Source organism: Orcinus orca, chromosome 1 (genome assembly GCF_937001465.1).
Source record: "Orcinus orca chromosome 1, mOrcOrc1.1, whole genome shotgun sequence".
Classification (NCBI taxonomy): Eukaryota; Metazoa; Chordata; class Mammalia; order Artiodactyla; family Delphinidae; genus Orcinus; species Orcinus orca.
This window is the reverse complement of record NC_064559.1, coordinates 62,117,540-62,139,953: the sequence shown is the minus strand read 5'-3', so window position 1 is coordinate 62,139,953 and position 22,414 is coordinate 62,117,540. Positions and strand designations below refer to the sequence as shown.

Here is a 22,414-nt window from a genome sequence, read left to right as displayed (position 1 = left end):
TACCTCTTGGCTATTGTGAATAGTGCTGCTGTGAACATAGGTGTGCAAATATCTCTTCAAAATTCTGCTTTCATTTTTTTGGGGGGTATATACCCAGAAGTGGAATTGCTGGATCATATGGTAATTTTTTTTTTAATTTTTGGAGGAACCCCTGTACTGTTTTCCATAGCAGCTGTGCCATTTTACATTCCCACCAGCAGTGTATGAGAGGTTTTGATTTGCATTTCCCTAATGGCTAGTGATGTTGAACATCACTATGCTTGTTGGCCATTTGTATATCATCTTTAATATCTTGAGCTTTTAAAAGTAACTTTAGGGCAGGAATGTGCTGACATAAACATTGGAAATGAATGGAGTCTATAAGACAAAAGGCAAAAAGAACTGCATATGAGTACTGTATGCTTGTTGATAGTTGTTTTCCTCAGAGGTATGGGTTAACAATTCTGATACTGTTTTAGTTTTGCAAGATGAAAAGTTTTAGAGATCCATCTTACAACAATGTGAATATAATTTACACTACTGAACTGTACACTTAAATATGGTTAAGATGGTGGATTTCTTGTTATGCTTTTTTTTTTTTTTTGGCCAGCAATTAGAAAAAAAGTTAAACATGATTGCCATGTAACCCAGCAATTCCACTCCTAAGTGTACACTCAAGAGAATTGAAAACTATATATCCACATAAAAACCTGTACATGAATATGCATAGCTGCATTACTCATAATAGCTAAAATGTGAAAACCACCCAGATGTTCATCAGTGGATAAACAGAACTGGTATATCTAGACAGTGGAATATTATTTAGTCCTGAAAAGGGAAAGGAAACACTGATACATGCTACAACCTTGGAAACAGTATGCTAAGTGAAAGAAGCCAGACACAAGGGTACATGTATATGATTCCAGAATGATTTGCTGAACAAACAAATCTATAGAAACAGAAATTAGAGTATTGGCTTCCAGGGGCTGGGGGACATGAGGAATGGAGAGTGACTGCTAATGGGTATGGCAGGTTCTTTTTGGGGTGATGATATGTTCTGGATTAGATAATAGTGGTGACTGCACAGTCTTGTGAATATACTAAAACCCACTGAATTGTACACTTTAAAAGGGTAAATTGTATAGTATGGGAGTTATGTCTCCATTTTTTAAAAAAAGAAAAATCATTGTAAAACATAGCAGTTTCACTGTATTTTCCTAATGGGATGTATACACACACACACACACACACACACACACACACACACACACACATACTACTTTCAGCAGTTTTTAAAAAGGGAATTTAACATAGGGTTCTTAGCATTTGCTGTTAATTAACTGTATGATAAATTTAAAAATATTTATGTCAAGTAATTTCCTTATTATAAGCCTCCATCTGATGTGAGGGAGGTTCCACTTGAAAGATGTGACCAGGACTTATTTTTCTTGTAATGTATCAAGAATATTTGTAGTGCTCCGTATGTTTTTTAAGCTTTTTAAAGATTGTGGAATAACTTACAAAAGTCCATAAAACATGAAGGTAGAGTTTAATGAATTGTAAAATGCAACCACCCAGGAAAAGAAATAGAACATTGTGAGCACCCCCAAGCAGGACCCTTCCCGATCATAGTTCTTTTAAAAAAATATTTCCTAGTATCTTTTGAAATTTTCAACCTTAGCTTTTATTTCCTTGAAACTAGTGTGCATTGTTGTTTTACAGTTTGGGCCTCATATTTTCAACATCTAGAGTCCCCAGTGTCTTTTATTGTCTTGTTATTTCTGTTGGTTCCGATTTATGGTGTCTAGACTCCTAATATGCTTTCTTATTTTTCTTTGAATCCTGTTTTTCCTCCACAGAGGATTTTTGTTTATTTCTGGTGGGCAACTGACGGCATTCATAGTCAAGGGCATAGGTTTGCAAACGGTTTCTGTAAAGGACCAGATAGTAAGTATTGCAGGCTTTGAGCACCATAGAGTTTATGTTGCAGTTACTCAGCTGTGCTGCTGTAGTCGAAAGCAGACATAGACAATATGCAAACGATGGGTATAGCTGTTTCTCAGTAAAATTTTATTTATGGACATGGAAATTTGAATTTCATATAATTTTTATGTGACATGGAATATTCTTAAGAAAAAATTTCCCCCAGTCATTTCAAAAATGTAAAAAGGATTCTCAGCTTGCAGTTCATACAAAAATAGGTGGCAGCCCACATTGGTCTGGAAGTCTTAGTTTGCTAACCTCTGGTATGGGGCCAGAGTTTGAGGTTTACTGGGCGTGTAATATAAGAAGCTCTGCAGTCAGCATAGCACTTTGAGATGTTATCCCAAAATTGGGAGCAAGGCAAGGAATTCTCCAAGGCTTCTGCCCTTAGTGAATACTGAGCAATTATGGCGCCAGCAGAGCTCAGCCTCTCCTCTGTCCAGTCATTGCTGATGCCTCAAGGCCAAAGCTGGAAAACCGTAGGCTCAGTTTCACTTTTCTGGGCTCCAGTCCTCTTCCAGATATCAGTCCAGTCATTCTTTAGTGCCTTGACCGTATAATGCTTTTAAGAAGTTTTTGTTTTTTCATCCAGCTTTTTAAATTGTCTTCAGCAAGAGGGTTTGTCCAGGTTACTTATTTTGACAATACCAGAAGCCAAAAATGTTCCATATGTCTTAAGTGTAGCTGTTTTACCTTTTCTTTTCAGATGCTTGAGTTCAGGGAGGAGATAAGTGGAGTTGAGGAAGAGAAAAGGCAGAGAAATACAAAGTTTTAAACATATTTGTCCTTATGAATGAAGAAGATAGTATATAGATAAATATATTGAATTTCCCTAATCCATGTGTTATCTAATTATTTTTTGTCTTTCTCTTTCAAACATTTTATAAGAATAAGTAACTGGCAAAACTGATGGATTCATGTTCACCAATCACTTACTGAAGGCATATATGAAATATTAGTGAAGTAGCCATTTACTAATGAGAAAATTCATGTAATGATTAATTTTTTGGAAGTCAGATGTATCTATAAGGAGGATTTTCAAATGTGTTCCTTTGAACTAAAACTAATTAAAAAGTAAGGAATTTAGAAGTTGTGTTTATTTAATAGTAACTAAAGTTTTATGCTCTTAGGGAATCCTAGAGGCACCAGCATTGGTCTTAAATAGATCACAGACATGCAAGTGATGCAAGGGACTGATTATATATGCTGCCCTACCCCTATCCCTCACGTTCCTTCCCCACTCTGAATTTCACCTTCACGTGTGGTCTCATGTTGGAATAAAATTGCAGAGGGCTAAAATGTTATCTGTAGGTAAACATGGAAGAACTATGGACATTTTTTTCACCTCTTGGGAATCACATACAAACTGCTAGTTTCTTTCATAGCAACCTTTTCCCCCTCTGCATCACTTAATACTCCCTAAGATCATTTTCCCACAAAATCTATGTAATCTCTTGGACATCCTTATCATATTTTTCTAATTTTTGTCCAGTTTTCTGAAACTACTCTTCATTTCTTAATTCTATGCATGAGTCAAACAAATGACCTAGTCATAGCTGCTAAGTAAAGTAAAATAATAGCTACCATTTACTGAATTCTTATGGTTTGACAAGCATTGTTGTGTTTATTTATGATACAACTATGTCAAAGAATTGAAAAGCTGAACATTTTGTAGTGAAATTGAATGTAGTAAAGAATGGTATCACAAATCATACTTTCGTGTTACTATTAGGAGACACTTGGATTTAGTGAGCTACTGACGTGACCTGCCTTGAGATTGTTGGTGCTTTTGTTGGGTTATGTATGTTTGTGTCCGGGGGATACAAAATAATACTTTGGAAAGAATAGCTGGTATCCTCTACAGCCCTTTGGAATGCTACGAATTTCCCTTAGAATTTCTCTGAAAGTTCTTATTTACCTCAGAATTTAAAACACCTTTGTTTGTAGATTTGGGGATCTAAAATATATACAATCATTCTAATGGGAAAAAATTTTTTTAAGTTCCAAATAAATGTCGTAAAAGTAGACTTTTATGGCACAAAACTGCTTTGAACTTCTATGATAGTAGTAGTTCATCACATTGACTAATTTTCAGATGGTTAATTTTCTCATAGTCACAATAGAGCACTTGATTTTAATGTGTTCTGTTTAATGATTTTCATATGAAAGACGATGAATTTTGACTCTTTGTGTTGTGAAGCTATAATATCAGACATCTTAGGTTTTTCAGGGACAAGGCATATATCTCATTTTTCGTGTCCACTGATAACACCCAAATTTAGAACCGGGTGTTCTGGCTATGCAGAAAATACTGGTAGGAAAGCTGTCTAAATTTTTTTTTTTTATGTGCCCCTTCTTATATTTTTTCTTTTAGGTTGTACCCACAACAGATCATATAGATACAGAGAAATTGAAAGCCAGGGAACAGATTAAGTTTTTTGAAGAAGTTCTCCTGTTTGAGGATGAACTTCATGATCATGGAGTTTCAAGCCTGAGTGTGAAAATTGTGAGTATTGTGAATGTGTTTAAAATTAACTTCTTCCATTTTTACCATTGGTCAGAAATACAAGACTAACTTGAGATCATACCATCTTAACGTGATGTCATGCAAAGTTTCACTTGGGTCTAGAATACATCTTGTTAATATCCATCATAAAATTCACGAAATCTTACATATTTTATATATTGTATTCTGTATATTTTTTATATTGTTAAGACTTTAGCAAATCATTTTTTTGTAGACCTGTCTGGCTACTTTGCTGTTTGTTTATTATTTAATTTAAATGAAAACTGTGACTCAATTTTCACATTTCTGAATTAAAAATGATAATTGAAGGGATCTTCAGACAGCACAGTGGGTGTCATTTTATTTATTTATTTTTAAAATTATTTTATTTTATTTTTTTATCTTTGGCTGTATTGGGTCTTTGTTGCTGAACGCAGGCTTTCTGTAGTTGCATTGAGCAGGGGCTACTCTTCGTTGCGGTGCGTGGGCTTCTCATTGCGTTGGCTTCTCTTGTTGCGGAGAACGGGCTCTAGGTGCGCGGGCTTCAGTAGTTGTGGTGCACGGGCTTAGTTGCTCCGTGGCAGGTGGGATCTTGTTGGGCCAGGGCTCGAACCCGTGTCCCCTGCATTGGCAGATGCATTCCTAGCCACCAGGGAAGCCCCTGGATGTCATTTTAAAAAGTCACCCATGCGTCAGAATTTCAGTGCCCTGTTAAAATACACTTTAGTCTCCAGCATGGAAGTGGAAAACAGAAATGACAAGTGTTAATTCCCTCTTTTTTTTTTTTTTGTATTCTTTTCTACCAGTGGAGGACAGACTACTTCCATTAACAGTGTTATTGGTGGAGCATGCTAAAAAAGAATAATAAATAGACCCCCTATTTGTTTACTATTAGGTTATAATTGGGTTTCTAACACTTTCCAGAGAAACTTCAACTGAAACTTTTTATTAAATGCCTTATCCTTAAGATCCAGCTAAAATATCACCTCCTCTGTAAGGCCTTCCACAGCTCCCCTAGGCAGAGTCAAATATCCCTTTACCATACTCCTATATGGTACGCGGTACGCGGTACCTCTCACTGTTGTGGCCTCTCCCGTTGCGGAGCACAGGCTCCGGATGCGCAGGCTCAGCGGCCATGGCTAAGGGGCCCAGCCGCTCCGCGGCATGTGGGATCTTCCCGGACCGGGGCACGATCCCGTGTCCCCTGCATCGGCAGGCGCACTCTCGACCACTGCGCCACCAGGGAAGCCCTTTTTACTTTTTTTTTTAACCCCTCTATTATAGCACTTATCATAACGACTGCCAAAGACAAGGACCCCAGCATCAAACATCGTTCTTGGAGCATGATTATGGATACTGTGATTTAAATAATAATAAAGAATGAAAACAATAAGTCAAAAGCAGCAATAAGTGTGTTTTAAGCTGAGTTTTTCTGTAGAATCATAGGATTTTGGAATTGTAATGAATTTTTAGAGAATCATTTAGTCTAGCCTCTGTAGATGAGGCCCAAAAAGTTAGTTTATCTAAGGTTGTGACACTAATTAGTGACAAAGTTTTCTTTGTACCATCTAACATATATCATTATTCTAGCATTAGATGATTGTTCCTTGTTCACCTATAGTTTTCCCCCAGTTTATCTCTTGTCATTTAGATTTGTTCATTCTCCAGCTCATCCAGTCATGTACCTTTCCACTTGTCTACCTACCTACGGAATTGACTATGTTGAATGTTCATTATGAGTTTGCATATCTGGATGTGCATTTGTATCCGAGTGGGTAGATAGTCTACAGTGTATACAAGTGGGTAGGTATGTAGGGAGCACTTGTTTTTTGCAGCTGAAGGAGTTGGAGAGGGTATGGGCATAAATGTATTATGTGTGTATCAGAGTAAATAGTAAGTCTCAAGCTGAAGCGTAACATCATCTTAAAATGCTTTCTTCTTACCTAGTGTAACTCTTAAAAAGTATGTGATAAGGTTCCATTTTAAGAATGCCTGGAAGGATTTCATTAGAATAGTGAACTTCCTTTCTGGGTTGGTTTCTTTCTCAGAATGTAACAGATATTGCTGTAAATAAAATAAATGCCATAATTTCTGGCTTAGAGGCAATAGGGTATGGACAAATGAAGTTCTTTCCTATAGAAGCAAAGATTAGGCTGGTAAATATGGATGTAGGTGAGAAACCAGGAATGTGGTGCCTGGGAATCGAAGGGAGTAGAACTTCTCAAGGTTGGCATGGAGGTCAGTATGCTGAAAAGAGATCTTAATAAGCTTAGAATGGGATGGGGTCTGCTAGACTAAAACATTTGTTTATTGGTTTTAGCAATTAGGATATTGTTCTTCACTGTGGCAAGATGAAGGTAAGTTACATACTTAGGGGGTAAATAAAAGATGTGGAGGTGGAGACAAAGTGTAGTTAAAGACCAAACTTTCCTAAAGCTTACTGATATAGGAGGGGAAATAGATATAGCTAAGAGAGAACATGAGGTTGACAGAGGAATGTGTGTGTTTGTGTTTTTAAATATGGGGAAGACTTTAGCATGTTTAGGTACAGGAAGGACTCACTTGTAGAGAAAGGGGTGAAAATGGCTGGAGTGAGGTTTCTGAGGATGAGTATGGGAGGAAGAGGAAGGCTTTGAGCCTTTGCTGTATGTGAGACTGATTGGAAAAACTCCAGTCTTCTCCTGTGTTTCTCCTTTACTCTCACACTACTATCCCACTCACAACACTTCTGACACCAGATGTGTGAGTTTTTTCCCAGCACCAAGCAATTCTGTGACACCAGTTGGATGTCCTACAATTTAATCCAGTTCTGACATTATCTACGTGGAAATAACGTCAGGTCCCACTCAGTCCCATGAGACTGCCCTCCCTCCAGATGCCAATAGCAGGTAGTAGGTCCCAGGTTACCCACAATCTCTGTTGGACTTGGCTACAAAGTGGAGATTCCCATGACATTCTCCTTTTGGATTTGATTATTTGCTAGAACAGATCATAGAACTCAGGGAAACACTTACGTTTACCAGTTTATTAAAGAAAATATTAAAGCAGGGGTCCCCATCCGGGCTGCACGGCAGGAGGTGAGGGGCGGGTGAGTGAGAGAAGCTTCATCTGTATTTACAGCCACTCCCCATTGCTCACATTACCACCTGAGCTCCGCCTCCTGTCAGATCAGCGATGGCATTAGATTCTCATAGGAGCGCGAACCCTACTGTGAACTGCGCACGCAAGGGATCTAGGTTGCACGCTGCTTATGAGAATCTAATGCCTTATGATCTGAGGTGGAGCTGAGGCAGTGATGCTAGCGCTGGGGAGTGACTGCAAATACAGATTATCATTAGCAGAGAGGTCTGACTGCCCAGAGACCATAATAAATCAATTGTTTGCAGGCTCATATCAAAACCCTATCAGTGAGTGGCAAGTGAGAACAAGCTCAGGGCTCCCACTGATTCTGCATTATGGTGAGTTGTATAATTATTTCATCATATATTACAATGTAATGATAATAGAAATAAAGTGCATTATAAATGTAATGCACTTGAATCATCCCAAAACCATCCCCCCCGCACCGGTCCGTGGAAAAATTGTCTTCGACGAAACTGGTCCCTGGTGCCAAAAGGTTGGGGACGGCTGTGTTAAAGAATACGGATGAAGAGATACATAGGGTGAAGTCTGGGAAGGTCCTAAGCCTAGGAGCATCTGTCCCTGTGGAGTAGAGGTGCATTGTCCTTCCAATATGTGTTCACCAGCCTGGAAGCTCTTTGAATCGCACGCCACTGGGATTTTATGGAGGCTTCTTCACATAGGCATGATCAATTAGTAATTCCATTTCTAGCCCCTCTCCCTTCTCTGGAGAGTGGAGGTGGGCCTGGAAATTCCAAGCTTATAATCATGGCTTGGCCTTTCTGGGTACCAGCTCCCATCCAGGAGCCCACCCAGAGTCACCTCATTGGAACAAAAGCTGCTTGCTTCTAGTGCTCTTATCGGTTACGGATTTATAAGGGTTTCAGAAGTCCTATTTCAGAAACCAGGGGTAGAGACCAGTGTATGATTCTCTATTATCTCACAGATACCATGCTAGATAATTATCTATATTATCTGATTTAATCCTCCTGAAAATTCTATGCAGTGAATACTTATTCTTATTTTCAGAAATATTAAGTAACTTGCCCTACATCAGTCATACAATGGATACGATTGTCTCTCTGCCTTTGTTCATAATCTTCTAGGATCTAGATCATCAGTAGAAGGACTAGCCTTAAGAGAGAGAGATGCTTCTTCCACAGTGATAGGAGGAAGGGAGAACAGGATGCAGTTCAGTCAGCCTCTATGCCAGTGATTCCTAAACCTGGAGTTTTATCGGAATTCCTAGGCACATTAGAGATTTAGTTGTTTTTTTAACACTATAGGACAAAGAATACATACATTGCTTTTATTTGGTGTTTTAACCTTGGCCGGAGGACGGCTAAAAAGTTATTAGAACTGCAAAGTAGTTGATTACGAATGTTTGTTTTTCCAGTTTCCATAATAACTATAAAACACTCTGAAAAGAAATGCTGTTGAAATGTGGAAGATGCTTAAATAAACAAAATAACGTACTTTAGATTCTTGATATTGTTGGATTGAGCCTTTTAGATTCTCTTAATTTATTTAACTGTTTCAGGTTTTAAAGTGTGTTTTCCACCTTCAAATTTCAACCCAGACAACTTTTATTAAAAAATAATCATAATTTCTTTGTGGTACAGTTCCCTAGTGAGAAAGAGTGGATTTAGAGCTCTGTGCACCATGAGGCCTGGGATATTTTGGATTTGGTTCATTGAGTTTATTATGAGTTTTGATAACTTTGTGTGAGTGGCATTACCTATATCTAATTAGGAGATATTTGTTTCAGAAATTAATTTTCTTTTGTATTTCTAAATTAGCTTCTCTCAGCAATGTTTGTTTTTAGGTTAGGATTTTGTGTCTTAACCTACTTCCTTGTTAGGGCTTACAGCTTGTAGGGCTGTGCTCTAACAGAGATTTAAAGAGAAGCTCTTTTTGTGCTAATGTTAGTTTTTAACTTTCAAAGAAAATTAATTTCCTATCTACCAAATACTGGCAGCACTGTGATGTTCTGTAATGGCTTTAACAGCTAGTGGTTAATTCCATGCTGAGTAGAGTCAAGAGTGAACATTGTCTGCCTTCTGCTCCCATGTTTTATTTAGAGTCCAAGTATACTGGGCAGTGACATATCTTTCATCTCTGTGTACAGAGAGTTCTACAATGCTTGTACAGAGGTAGCTTTTATTGGACGTGTAGTCCCATAGAATTGTCATATTTTACAGACACAGGGCCCAAGAGATTGTTTCTTTACATCCCTTATCTTTGTAGGTGAAAGAGAAGAGTTTGGGTGGTTCAGAAACTTGCTCTAAGTTGGTTGTTCTCAACCTTATCGGACCCATTGCTCCATTTTTTTTTTTAACCAAATACTTTAAGCACCCTCTACCTTTTACTATCCTGAAAGAAATTCATAGATAATATAAGCCACCTTCTTTCTAATAAATCAACATAATGTTCTAATTATAAGATAAAAGGGAAATTTAAAAATTGATTTAGAGTAAAATGATAGGAATTTCAATATGTAAATGCATAGTATGACTGTATAAGTAGTCAGATACTTATATTTGCATACTAAATCACTGTGAATGTGACAGCTACAAGTGTAGGCTGACAGATATGCCAGGTATCAGTCAGTGACTCAGATAACACAATCGGGACTGTCATCAGTGATGTAATTTTTCAAAGTGGTGAACAACTCTTAGTGAAGTGTCAAATAAAACAAAGTATAATCTTCCGTTGATTTACAAGGTAATTGCCTTCCTGGAAATTGAGTGAATTTTATATTTATATGTAAAATGGAATTAGGTTCAAACGTCAGATAATTATAAATCAGGTTTTTTTTCACCCACATAAATGCCAGGTGAGATATTTGACAGTTTTGTGGGATGCAGAATTGGACTTTGTTGTAAAGGATCGTCCTGGGTACTGCAGAACATCTGATGTCTCTGGTCTTTAACTGCTAATTGTTAGTATTGGCTGCTCATCTTTGTGACAACGAAAAACACCCTCAAATTTCCAAACGTCTCCTTGGAGAGAACTACTGCCTTAAAATATACAGCTGAATTGTAGAATTGGGACTAGAACTTGGTCCCTTATTCTTAGTCTCCCCATTGTGCCATGCTGAAACGATACTTCAACTTGCTTCACATGTTATGCCCAGTATGACTGTTAATAATTAATTTTGAAATCTGAAGAAATGTTGCAAATAAGTCTTTCCAGTAATTACAAACAGCACTCTGTCAGTGCTAATGATGTGCTTCTCAATTTGTTGTGATACTAAGTTATCATAAGTCAGGTTCTTCCTCTAGCTCTTCATTACCATAAGTCTTGCTTTTAAGTCTGTTGTTGTTAACCTGCAGAATACAGTTTGACTCAGAGCCTTTTCTCCATCAAAGAGCTTCTAGCCTCTATTTCATTCAGCCAATAGTTAATGAGCACCTGCTGTGTGCTAGCAACTTTTTTAGGCAATAGGGACACAGTGATGAACAAAGCAGGTATTCCCACTGTTGTGGAGCCTACAGCCAAGTGGAGGAGAGAGGCCTTAAGCAAGTAAACACATAAATGAATATGGTTACAGGTATGTTCATTCATTTGTGATGGAGAACTATGAGAGAGAATAACAAGAAATCTCTGTGATTATGAAACAGTAGGAAAGGCCTCCTCGTAGAAGTGACATTTATTCTGAGATCTGAAGGACAAGTAAGCGTTAGCCAGGAGAACAGCTCCAGGTCAGGGAACAGGGTATTGAAAGGTCCTAGGGCAGGAGAGGTTGGCCTGTGGCTGGTGACTCTCTGGGCAGTAAAGCTACTTTGGTTACTGGGTTATCCTTGTTATTTCTTCTTTCTTCATTAACATTGCCCTGTGCTTATCTGGAATTACAGGCATGTATCTTAAATGTATGTATCTTAAATGGGGTATCTTAAATGGGGTATCTTAAATGGGGTATTTCATGCCCCAGTACTTTTTTTCTTTTTTTGGTACATGCTATTTCCTCTTTCTAGAATTCTTCTTCCCACCCCAGCTTTTCTTTTCATGGTCAGCTCAAAGATTGCCTTCTCTGATTTTCTTCAGCAGGCTTAGCTACTTATTTCTTTGAGTGCTTATTGAACCTTGTGTGTACCTCTGTTATAGCAGATACCACATCATTTTGTCTGTCTGACTGTTTCCCTCTTTGAGAATTGAGATTGTATTTCATTTGTATAAATCCAAGACCTACTATAATAAGAACTTGACACTTAGTAGACAATAGTATTTATTTAGTAAATGGTCAAATGTATTCTTTTTTTTTTACTAATCCTTCATTATAAAACTTTCAAATATGTTCAAAAGTAGACACAATTCTCTTTTATTTAAAAAAATTTTATTGAAGTATAGTTGATGTACAATATTATATAAGTTACAGGTATACAATATAGTGATTCACAATTTTTAAAGGTTATACTCCATTTATAGTTATTATAAAATATTGGCTATATTCCCCATGTTGTACAGTATATCCTTGTAGCTTACTTTATACCTAATAGTTTGTACCTCTTAATACTCTACCCCTGTGTTCCCCCCACCATCCCTTCTCCCCACTGGTAACCACTGGTTTGTTCTCTACATCTGTGAGTCAGCTTCCTTTTTGTTACATTCACTAGTTTGTTGTATTTTTTAAATTCCACATGTAAGTGATATCATATGGCAGTTGTCTTTTTCTGTCTGATTTATTTCACCATACCATAATGGTATGGAGTGCATACCATAATGCACTCCAAGTCCATCCTTGTTGCTGCAAATGGCAAAATTTCATTCTTTTTTATGGCTGAGTAGTACTCCATTGTATATATATTACCATATCTTCTTTATGCAATCATCTGTTGATGGAAACTTCGGTTGCTTCCATATCTTGGCAATTGTAAACAATGCTGCTATGAACATTGGAGCGCATGTATTTTTTCTTTTTCTTTTTTTTTTAAAGATTTTTTTGATGTGGACTATATTTAAAGTCTTTATTGACTTTGTTACAATATTGCTTCTGTTTTGTGTTTTGTTTTTTTGGTCGCGAGGCATGTGGGATCTTAGCTCCCCGACCAGGGATTGAACCTGCACCCCCTGCATTGGAAGGCAAAGTCTTAACCACTGGACCACCAGGGAAGTCCCTGGAGTGCATGTATTTTTTCAAATTAGTGTTTTTGGTTTTTTTGGGTATAAACCCAGGAGTGGAATTGCTGGGTCATATGGTAGTTCTATTTTTAGTTTTTTGAGAAACCTCCATACAGTTTTCCACACTGGCTACACCAATTTACATTCCCAGCAACAGTGTACGAGGGCTCCCTTTTCTCCTCATTCTTGGCAACATTTGTTATTTGTGTTCTTTTTGATGATAGTCATTCTGACAGGTGTGAGGTGGTATCTCACTGTGGTTTTGATTTGCATTTCCCTGATGATTAGACAGAATTCAGTAATGAATTAATATGTACTTGTCACACACCAATTTATGTCAGTCTTTAAAAAAATTTAATTTTTTATTGATGTAACAATGATTTATAACATTATATAAGCTTTATGTGGACAACATTGTATTTCTACTTCTGCATACTTTATAACATGCTTATCACCAAAAATTTATTTTTCATTCATCACCATACAGTTGATTCCCCTTTACCCATTTTGCCCTCCCCCCAACCCCTTCCCCTCTGGTAACCACTACTCTGTTATCTGTATCTCTGTGTTTGTTTTTGTTTGTTTGGTTTATTCACTTATTTTGTTTTTGTTTATTTTTTATATTACACATATGAGTGAAATCATGCTGTATTTGTCTTTCTCCATCTGACTTATTTTATGTAGCATAATACCCTCAGTGTGCATCATGTTATTGCAGATGGCAAGCTTTCATCTATTTTTATGGCTGAGTAGTATTCCATTCTATATATATACCACATCTTCTTTATCCATTCATCTGTTAATGGGCATTTAAGTTGTTTCCATATCTTGGCTATTGTAAATAATGCTACAGTGAACACAAGGGTGCAGATATCTTTTCAGAGTAGTGTTTTCATATTCTTTAGATGATACCCAGACGTGGGATAGCTGGTTAATATGGTAGTTCTATTCTTAATTTTTTGAGGAATCTCCATACTGTCTTGCATAGTTACTGCACCAATTTAAATTCCCATCAATAGTGTACGACTTTTCCCTTTTCTCCATATCCTTGCCAACAGTTATTTCTTATCTTTTTTATAATACTTATTCTGACAGGTGTGAGGTGATTTCTCATTGTATTGTGGTTTTGATTTGCTTTTCCGTAATAATTAGTGATGTTGAACATCTTTTTATGTGCCTATTGGCCATCTGTATGTCTTCTTGGAAAAATGTCTGTTCATCTCCTCTGCCCATCTTTTAACTGTGTTGTCTGGTTTTTTGGTTGTTGAGTTTTACGAGGTCTTTATATATTTTGAATATTATACCCTTTATCAGATATATTATTTACAAATATCTTCTTCCATTCGATGTCTTTGTTTTATTGATGGTTTCTTTGCTGTGCAGAAGCTTTTTAGTTTGATGTAATCCCATTTGTTTATTTTTACTTTTGTTTCCCTTGCCTGAGGAGACATATCTAGAAAGATATTACTAAGACCAATGTCAAAGAGCATACTGCGTATGTTTTCTTCTAGGAATTTAATGGTTTCAGGTTTTACATTCAGGTCTTTAATCCATTTTGAGTTAATTTTTGTGATGGTGTGAGATAGTACTGTAGTTTCTTTTCTTTCTTTTTTTTTTTTTGTATGTGACTGTCCAGTTTTCCCAGAACCATTTATTGGCAAGACTGTCCTTTCTCCATTGTTTATTTTTTGCTCCTTAGTCATATATTGTCCATATATGTGTAGGTTTATTTCTGGGCTCTCAGTTCTGTTCCATTGATTCATATATGTGTAAGTTTATTTCTGGGCTCTCAGTTCTGTTCCATTGATTCATATATCTGTTTTTCTGCCAATACCATGCTGTTTTGATTACTATAGCTTTGAAATATAGTTTGAAAAGAGGGAGCATGATACCTCCAGCTTTGTTCTTTTTTCTCAGCAATGCTTTGGCTATTCAGGGTCTTTTGTGGATCCATATAAATTTTAGAGTTTTTTGTTCTATTTCTATGAAAAATGTCCTTGGGCTTTTGATAGGGCTTGCATTGAATCTGTAGATTGCTTTATGTAAAAAGGACATTTTTTTTTTTTTTTTTTTTTGCGGTACGTGGGCCTCTCACTGTTGTGGCCTCTCCCATTGTGGAGCACAGGCTCCGGACGCGCAGGCTCAGTGGCCATGGCTCACGGGCCTAGCTGCTCTGCGGCATGTGGGATCTTCCCGGACCGGGGCATGAACCCGTGTCCCCTGCATCGGCAGGCGGACTCTCAACCACTGAGCCACCAGGGAAGCCCTGTAATAAGGAAATTTTGACAAGTTGTATTTTATTCTTTTTGTTGTGATTGTAAATGGGATTGTTTTCTTAATTTCTCTGCCAGCTCATTATTAGCACATAGAAATGCAACAGATTTTTGTATATTGAACACAGCAACTTTGCTGTGTTCATTTATTATTTCTAATAGTTTTTTTTTGTGTGTGTGTGTGTGTATGTAGTCTTTAGAGTTTTCTGTATATAAAATCATGTCAACTGCAGATAGTGACAGTTTTACTTTTTGTCTTTCCAATTTGGATGCCTTTTATTTATTTTTCTTACCTAATTGCTCTGGCTAGGACTTCCAGTACTATGTTGAATAAGAATGGTGAGAGTGGGTATCCTTGTTTTTTCCTGATCTTAGAGGGATAGCTTTCAATTTTTCACCATTGAGTATGATGTTAACTGTGGGTTTGTCATATATGGCTTTTCTTATGTTGAGGTACGTCCCTTTGCTCTCCACTTTTTTGAGAGTTTTTTTTTAACCATAAATGGGTGTTGAATCTTGTCAAATACTTTTTCTGCATCTATTGAGATGATCATATGGTTTTTTCCTTCATTCTGTTAATATGGTGTATCACATTGATTGATTTGCATATATTGAACCATCCTTGCATCCCTGGAATAAATCCCACTTGATCATGGTGTATGATCCTTTTGTTGTATTGTTGATTTCATTTTGCTAATATTTTGATGAGGATTTTTTCATTTATGTTTATCAGAGTTATTGGCCTGTAATTTTCTTTCTTTGTAGTGTCTTTGTCTGGTTTTGGTATCAGCATGATGTTGACCTTGAAAAATGAGTTAGGAAGTGTTCCCTTCTTTTCAATTTTTTGGAATAGTTTGAGAAGGATAGATATTAAATCTTCTTTGAATTTTTTTTTTTTTTTTTTTTTTTTTGTGGTATGCAGGCCTCTCACTGTTGTGGCCTCTCCTGTTGCGGAGCACAGGCTCCGGACGCGCAGGCTCAGCAGCCGTGGCTCACGGGCCTAGCCACTCCATGGCATGTGGGATCTTCCTGGACCGGGGCACGAACCTGTGTCCCCTGCATTGGCAGGTGGACTCTCAACCACTGTGCCCCAGGGAAGCCCCTTCTTTGAATATTTGATAGAATTTAGCTGTGAAGTTGTCTGGTCCTGGACTTTTTGTTTTTTGGGAGCTTTTTGATTACTGTTTCCATCTCTGTACTAGTGATTGGTCTATTCACATTTTCTATTTTTTCATGATTCAGTCTTGGAAGTTTGTATGATTCTAAAAATTTGTCTATTTCTTTTAGGTGTCCTATTTGTTAGTGTATAGCTGTTCATAATATTCTGTTATAATCCTTTGTATTTTTGTGGTATCCATTGTTATTTCTCCTCTTTCGTTCCTGATTTGATTCATCAGGGCCTTCTCTTTCTTTTTCTTAGTGAGTCTAGCTAATGGTTTGTCAATTTTGTTTGTCTTTTCAAAGAACCAGCTCCTAGTTTCATTGATCTTTTCTATTATCTTTTTAGTTTTTATTTCATTTATTTCTGCTCTGCTCTTTATTACTTCCTTTCGTCTATAGCCATACCACCCTGAATGTGCCCAATCTTGTCTCTATTACTTCCTTCCTTCTACTAACTCTGGGCTTTATTTGTTTTTCTTTTTCTAGCTCCTTTAGGTGTAAGGTTAGATTGCTGAGATTTTTCTTGTTTCTTGAGGTAGGTCTGTATTGCTATAAATTTCCCTCTTAGTACTACTTTTGCTGTATCCTGTAGATCTTGGTATGTTGTATTTTCATTTTTATTTGTCTTCAGGTAATTTTTGATTTCTCCTTTGATTTCTTCATTGATCTAATAGTAATATTTCAGTAGTATGTTGTTCAGTCTATACATATTTGTGATTTTTCCAGTTTTATTCTTGTAGTTGATTTGTAGTTTCATTCTATTATGGTTGGAAAAGATGCTTGATTTGTCTTCTTAAATTTATTGAGACTTGTTTTGTGTCCCAACGTATGTTCTATCCTTGAGAAAATTCCATGTGTACTTGAGAAGAATGTGTATTCTGCTGCATTTGGATGGAGTGTTCTGTACAATTCTATCAAATCCATCTAGTCTAATGTTTTATTTAAGGCCGCTAATAGTAGGGGTGTTAAAGTCCCCTACTATTATTAGTGTTGCTGCCAATTTCTCCCTTTAGGTCTGTTAATTGTTTCATATATTTTGGTACTTATCTGTTAGGTACATACATGTTAATCACCGTTATATCTTCTTGATGAATTGTCCAGTTTATGGTTAGATACTGTCCATTTTTGTCTCCTGTTGACCTTTTTGGCTTGAAGTCTATTTTGTCTGATATGAGCATGGATACCTCTGCTTTCTTTTGGCTCTGTTTGCATCGACTATCTTCCATTCCTTTACTTTTAGCCTGTATATCTCTTTAGAGCTAAGTGGTGTCTCCTGGAGGCAGCATATAGTTGGGTCTTGTTTTTTAACCCATCTAGCCACTCTCTGTCATTCAATTGGTGAATTCAATCCTTTTACATTTAGTGTGATTATTGATAGATGAGGATTTAGTCCTGCCACTTTATCTTTTGTGTTCTGGTTGCTCTATATTTCTATTGTTTTTCCCTGTGTTTCTGTTTGCCATTTTGTGTTGGTGATTCTCTATTAAACCTTTCTCAAATTCCTCTTCTTTTTGTTCTGTATCTCTGCTCTATGTTTATGTTTTGTGGTTACCCTGAGGTTTTTATTAAACCTCTCCTAGAGAAAATAGTCCTTTTCCTGCCGATAGCATCTCACCTTCTTTTACCTGTATAAATTCTGTCCTTTTCCTCTTCCCTTTTTATGTTTTTGTTGTCTCAAATTATCCTTTTTCATGTTGTGAGTTTGTTACCAAACTGAGATAGCGATAGTTATTTTTCTGCTTTCTTTACAACCTATTCTGATAAACAGTTGCAATTCTCTGGTTCTGTCTATTTATCACCTTGCTCAAAGTTTTGTGTATTTTTGCTGTTTTGTTTCTAGTAAAAGAGCTCCTTTTAACATCTCTTATAAGACAGGTTCATCTAGTGTTGATGAACTTTCTCATCGTTTGTTTGTCTGGGAAAGTATTTCTCCTTTATATCTGAATGACAACTTTGCTGGATAGAGTATTCTTGGGTGACAATTTTTGTCTTTCAATATTTTGAGAATGTCATTCCACTCCCTATTGGCATGTAGGGTTTCTGCTGAGAGATCTGCTGATAGCCTAATGGGAGATCCTTTGTAGTTACTATCCTTTTTTCCATGGCTGTCTTTAAAATTCTGTCTTTGTCATTGACTTTCAACAGTTTTAATATTATGTCTTGGAGAAGGTCTTTTGCATTGAGGTGGTTAGGTGTTCTCTGAGCTTCATGGACTTGTATGTTCAGTACTTCTCCAGGTTTGGGAAGTTCTCTGCTGTTCTTTCTTTAAATAATCTCTCTGCTCCCTTCTCCGTCTCTTCTTCTTTTAAGATACCCATTATCCAGTTCCTAAAAGAATCACAGCTCTTGTAGAATTTTCTCATTTTTAAAATATCTTATTTCTCTTTCCTTTTCTACTTGTATCATCTCTAGATTTCTACCATTGAGCTCACTAATACTCTCTTCCATATGCTGTGCTCTATTTCCAGTGTCTTCTAATGCATTCTTCATGTTGTTTATTGAGTTCTTCAGCTCCAGAATTTCTGTTTGGTCTTTTAGAGTTTCAGTCTTCTTGGTAAAGTATTCCTTCTGCTCATTAATTTTATTTCTGAGCTCATTAAACTGCCTGTCTGAGTTTTCTTGTATCTCGTTCAGTTTCTTCATGATAGCTACTTTGAATTCTCTGTCAGTTAGATTGAAATATTCTGTGACTTTTAAGTTTGGTTTCTGGAGATTTGTCATTTTCTTTTTGTCGTATAGTATTACTGTGGTTCTTCATGGTGCTTAATGAAATGTTCCTCTGCTTGTGCATTCGAAGTTAAATGACAGGTTAGAAGTGAGAGTGCTTTCTTTTGTTTTTTGGTAGGTGGTGCTGTAACACAAGTTTTTGGTTTCTCTTATCTGTGCTACCTCTGGTTATTTTTGAGAATTGGCACTTTCCAGCCCCCACTGTCTTTGTAAGAGGTGTGGCTCCATGCCTTCTTTGTCACTTCTTGTGCCTTTGGGGTAGTTGCTGCTTTGCTTCTGCCGGAGCTGCTATGTCATGAGGATGGTAGGCTCTTCCCTTGTGTCTGGGATCCCCTGAGACACAGGCTCTGCTGTGGGAAGAGGAGGATAATTGGAGGGGAGCAGGGTTGTGCAGGCTCCTCCACCATGTTGAGTGTCATAAGGGTTCTGCTACTCTGGATGGGGGGCCAGGGCTGTGGGAGGGACAGGGTCCCAGGCCCCACTGCCACTGCTTCCCAGTTACCTGTGGCCACGGGCACTCCCACAGTTGGGAGACCAAAGTCATGTGTGCTGGTTCTCCTGCTGCTACTGGGTTTTCTGAAGCTGTGGGCTCATCCGTCTCGGACATAGGGCTGGGATTGCAGGCACCGACTTCACTGTTCCCTTGGTTCCGCCTCCTCCATGTGTTCCAGTCCACCCACCTTTAGATATACAGATGTGTGGAATTCTCCAGTGTCCTGTTGAGTTGGGCAGAGGTATACTTTTGTTGAGTTGTGGATGTTTTGCGGGCTGTAGATTGAAGGGGAGAGACAGGGGTAGCCATGTTTCTGACAGCACTCCCATGAGGGATATTCTTTTGAAAGACCTGAAGACCCCACACCTCATCCATCCCCTCCCTCCCTGCCACCAGGACCCACTCTCCACTAACTCTGACTTTCTTCAGTGGTAATACTTGGAAAATAGAAATACATGGATGTGACACAGATCAAAGATGTTAAGAACGTGTTATAATGATCTCATAAACCAGACTTTGGCAGTATGAAATAGTACTTAATTGGTTGCACTGAATTAGAGCATACTATTAAAGCCCTCTTGTCTTTATGTAAAGTTAATAAAAGATGAGTAGCAGCAAAGAACTAGGTTGTTCTTTCATTTTGATATTACTGGTATTGACATTTACTATAAGTACAATTATTTTTTTCACATTATTTAGGTGAGTTTTAAATCTTTTTAACCTCATTATCTTTTGACCTAGAAAAAATATTTTTCTATTGTAGGAAACTGAAACCAGTATGTTACGTAGTATAAACAAGGTTTTGAGCCTTGGTTGGCGCTAGGGCAAAGAACCTCTAGTTCAGAGAGTTTTATATAGGGCCAATTCAGCCTTCCTCCAATGCCTTAAAAATGTTTTTTCTTTCAGCAAAGTAATAAAATATTTTATTTTCATAAAACACTTTTTACGTTTTTCTTTTCCAGAGAGTGATGCCTTCTAGCTTTTTCTTGCTGTTGCGGTTTTTCTTGAGAATTGATGGGGTGCTTATTAGGATGAATGACACAAGACTTTACCATGAGGTATCTATTCTCATTTAATGAAAGTACTAATTGACGTTGAGCTTGTTCATGTTGTTACATTGTCAGTCTGACAGTTTGAAATTCAGTAGTGCTTTATATTATATGGCTATTTGTCTAACCTTTAAGATTGGGTGTGTCATATTCACTGTTGACTGCACAGTTATCGAAACATTAAATCTTCTTTTCCAAAAGTTCTACGAGTTGAACATGTTTTCCAAAGACACTCCCGGGTAAAGGGGAGTCTGATGCTTTTTAAAAACCTCTTAAACTTAATCTCTTTAAGAAAACTGTCCCTTAACTCTTACTTTTTTTGTAGTATGTGTTGTTTATGTAATGTCCTGATATTAGAAATACCAATCTCATGGCCTCCAGAAGTTTGTATTATACAATTATTTTGATAGTTGTTTTAATATTTGAAAGCTCTGTGCTCCATTTCAAGGAACTGTTAACATACGAAGTTTTTAAAAAAATAAGTGAAGAAACTAGGGGGGAGGCTTAAATTGAGTCATGAAATTCATCTTGTAGCTTTATAGCACCCTATCCTTTTTGAATGAATTTTTAACATCATATTTGTGATCACATAGAATGACGAATGAAAGAAGAAACCAGCAGTATCAGGGTAATCGTAGTAATAGTTAACTCTCCTAACAGCCCTATGAAATAGATGCTATTATTATCTCTGTTTTACAGCTGAGGCAACTAAGGCAAAGAGAGATTAAGTAACTTGCCCAAGTTACACAGTTAATAGGTGGCAGAACTGGAATTTAAGCCCAGTAAGATGTGATTGGATTGGTATTTTCCTAAATCCTGCACTTTCTTTTTCTTTTGAAATAACATGGTCACTGTGATGGATCTTTTTCTTTTTAAAAGTGATAGTAAAGTACTAAAAATAAGCTATACTTTACTCCCTCAGAAAAAATGAAATCTAAATTTTTAGAAGTGCTTATACTTTAACTCAACAATATTGATTTTTTTTTCAGAATTTATCCTCAAAAGATTCTTACATACAGTAACCCACAAATATTAATCAGGCAGCTGTATAGAGTTGTATATATAAATATTCATGGCAATGCTATTGTTTATAATAGCTAAAAGGAAAGAAGGAAGGCGCTATAATGCCCATTGAATGAGCATTGATTAAATGGCCATTTATATCCTGTTGGCCTACAACAAATAGACTGCCAGATATTTCTCCAGCAGAGTTGGAATTATTCGGGATCAGCAGAAAATTGCAATTCAGGTCTGTAACCATGGTGAGCCATGTGCAAGTCCCCACACGGCAAGGGAAGGAGAATGCTTTTATAGAGAGGAAAAGGAAAATGGGAGTGCTACAGTAAACAGAGAATCCATGACTTTCCATTGGTTGAGTCCTTGCCAGGAAATAAGAGGAGTCTTTCTTTTTTCTGTTGGGCTCTGCTATGGTTGCTGGGTATGAGAGCTCCCCATTCTAGTCTCCCAAATCTATTTAATTGAGGTTTCTGTTTATTAATTTTTTACAGTCCATATAGTAGAAAAATATGCAACCATTAAAATTAATGGCAGAAAGTTGTTTAACTGATTTGGAAAGATGCGCATATTAATGTTGACTTTTAAGATGCAAGTTTGAATCTATATGAGATTTTATGTAGAGATTTCTAAATGTTAAGGATAGTGTTATCTGTAGAGATTGTGATTGCTGATGATTTATACTCTATACGTTTATAGTATTTGATTTTTTTTAACAATGAGCATTAAGCTGTTTTGTTGATATAAAAGATTGAAACTTTAAGGGAGTATAATCTTGTGATTTTTCTTTTATTAAATAATGTTTTACCAAAAAAACAAATTGTAATAAATTGCTTTCTAAAACCTCACTTTAAAAAGTCTGAAATGGGAAAACTGAAGCACCAAAAAAGTGGCTGTAAATAAACAATTTGATAAGAATTTATTAGAAATGGGAAAGAATAAAACTTGTTTAAACTTTTTTGGGGAGGAACATAAAAGAAGCCACAGT

The 22,414-nt window shown here is 36.9% G+C and overlaps 1 protein-coding gene across 4 annotated transcripts in view; it reads left to right on the top strand.

Annotated features, from left to right (window-relative positions):
• TIPRL (TOR signaling pathway regulator) overlaps window positions 1-22,414 on the top strand; it is a 36,246-nt gene that overhangs the window by 10,195 nt on the left and 3,637 nt on the right. For 2 of the 4 annotated variants that reach the window (XM_004269727.4, XM_033428033.2), the window contains exons 4-5: window positions 4,337-4,468; window positions 20,326-20,421. In XM_004269727.4, coding sequence (XP_004269775.1) covers window positions 4,337-4,468; window positions 20,326-20,421 — 228 coding nt within the window. Of the gene's footprint in view, window positions 1-4,336; window positions 4,469-20,325; window positions 20,422-21,401; window positions 21,662-22,414 lie in introns of all 4 variants that reach the window. The other 2 variants (XR_004483263.2, XM_033428034.2) reach the window with 2 other exon arrangements.